Source organism: Oryx dammah, unplaced genomic scaffold (genome assembly GCF_014754425.2).
Source record: "Oryx dammah isolate SB20612 unplaced genomic scaffold, SCBI_Odam_1.1 HiC_scaffold_5, whole genome shotgun sequence".
Classification (NCBI taxonomy): Eukaryota; Metazoa; Chordata; class Mammalia; order Artiodactyla; family Bovidae; genus Oryx; species Oryx dammah.
Genome location: NW_024070189.1, coordinates 69010075 through 69011481, shown reverse-complemented (window position 1 = coordinate 69011481; position 1407 = coordinate 69010075). Strand labels below are relative to the sequence as shown.

Here is a 1407-nt window from a genome sequence, read left to right as displayed (position 1 = left end):
TTAACCTGATGGGAACAATGTTGCACTTCCATTTAAATTTAAGAACAACATTGCAGGACGCATCAGATTTTACTATTGATGGATCTTCTGTCTGGACAAATCAGGCTTTTGACCTTTCACATTCGTGTTGATAATTGAGAGCCCCACAAAAGAAATACCACATATTTAATGGTGTGAGCAACTGAACTGGACAAAGGCTGACAAATTAGCTCATGAATCTGGGCTGATTTCCTTACTGCACATTGGATGTTCTCTCTTTCCCAAATAGCCTCTTGAGAGCCCCCTTCATGTCCTTGTTCCTCAAGGTATAGATGAGAGGGTTGAGAGTGGGGGTCACCACAGTGTAGAAAAGAGTTAGAAACTTTCCTTCCTTCTGGGAAAAATGGCTTCGGGGCTGGATGTAGACAGCAGTGACTGTGCAGTAGAAGAGGAAAACAACCACCAGGTGAGAGGAACAGGTTTGGAAGGCCTTCCTCCTCCCTTCATGGGACTGGACGGCCAGCACTGTCCAGGCAATGTGACCATAGGAGAGAAGGATGAGCAGCAGTGGTACCATCAGGAAAACAGAGCCAATAACAGAAATCTGGAGCTCATTGGAGTGTGTGTCCCCACAGGCCAGACGGATCAGTGCAGGGACTTCACAGATAAAGTCGTCCACCTGGTGATGATGGCAGAAGGGGAGCTTCATGGTGGTGGGTGACTGCACCAAGGTGCCAAATATCCCACTTGTCCAGACCAAAAATGCTAGCTTGTGACACACGTGAGGCTGCATGATGACTGTGTAGTGTAGGGGTCGGCATACTGCCACATATCTGTCGAAGGCCATGACCAGCAGCAGCACACACTCAGCAGCTCCCAGTCCCAAGAAGATATAGAGCTGGACTGCACATCCCAGGTAGCTGATGGTCTTGTCTGGGCCCCCGAGATGGACTAGCATCTGGGGAATGCAGCTGGTGGTGAAACAGAGGTCCAGGATGGAGAGGTTGGTGAGGAAGAAGTACATGGGGGTGTGGAGGTGGGGGTCTAGGTGGAACAGAAGTATGATTGTGGTGTTGCCCACTAGGGTGACCATATAAGAGATAGACACAGTCACAAAAAGGGTCATTTCAAGGCTGGGGTTATCTGAAAAACCCAAAAGGATGAAGTCATCTGGGATGGTGCCATTGACATGTCCATCTAGTGCCCACCTGGGACTGCAAGAAGCAAGACATCAATTAGAATATCACCTAGAGGTGGCAGAGAAAAGTGATTTGTAATATTAGAAAACTGTATCTATTATCTTATATTAATATTTTTTTTTGGTGTTTTGCTGACTTTTTTTTTTCATCCTGTTAATTTTTGGATATTTTCATCTGTTCCTTTCTTCAAACTTGGATAATTTTCCTAGAAGCCAAGAATATGGTTAAG

At 46.0% G+C, this 1407-nt stretch overlaps 1 protein-coding gene across 1 annotated transcript; it reads right to left on the bottom strand.

Moving 5' to 3' along the window:
• Positions 1-232: 232 nt before the first annotated feature.
• Positions 233-1120, bottom strand: LOC120863797 (olfactory receptor 2H2-like). The gene has a single exon (XM_040240361.1). It carries the CDS (start codon positions 1103-1105, stop codon positions 233-235), a length of 873 nt encoding a protein of 290 aa, XP_040096295.1. The 5' UTR covers positions 1106-1120.
• Positions 1121-1407: the final 287 nt, after the last annotated feature.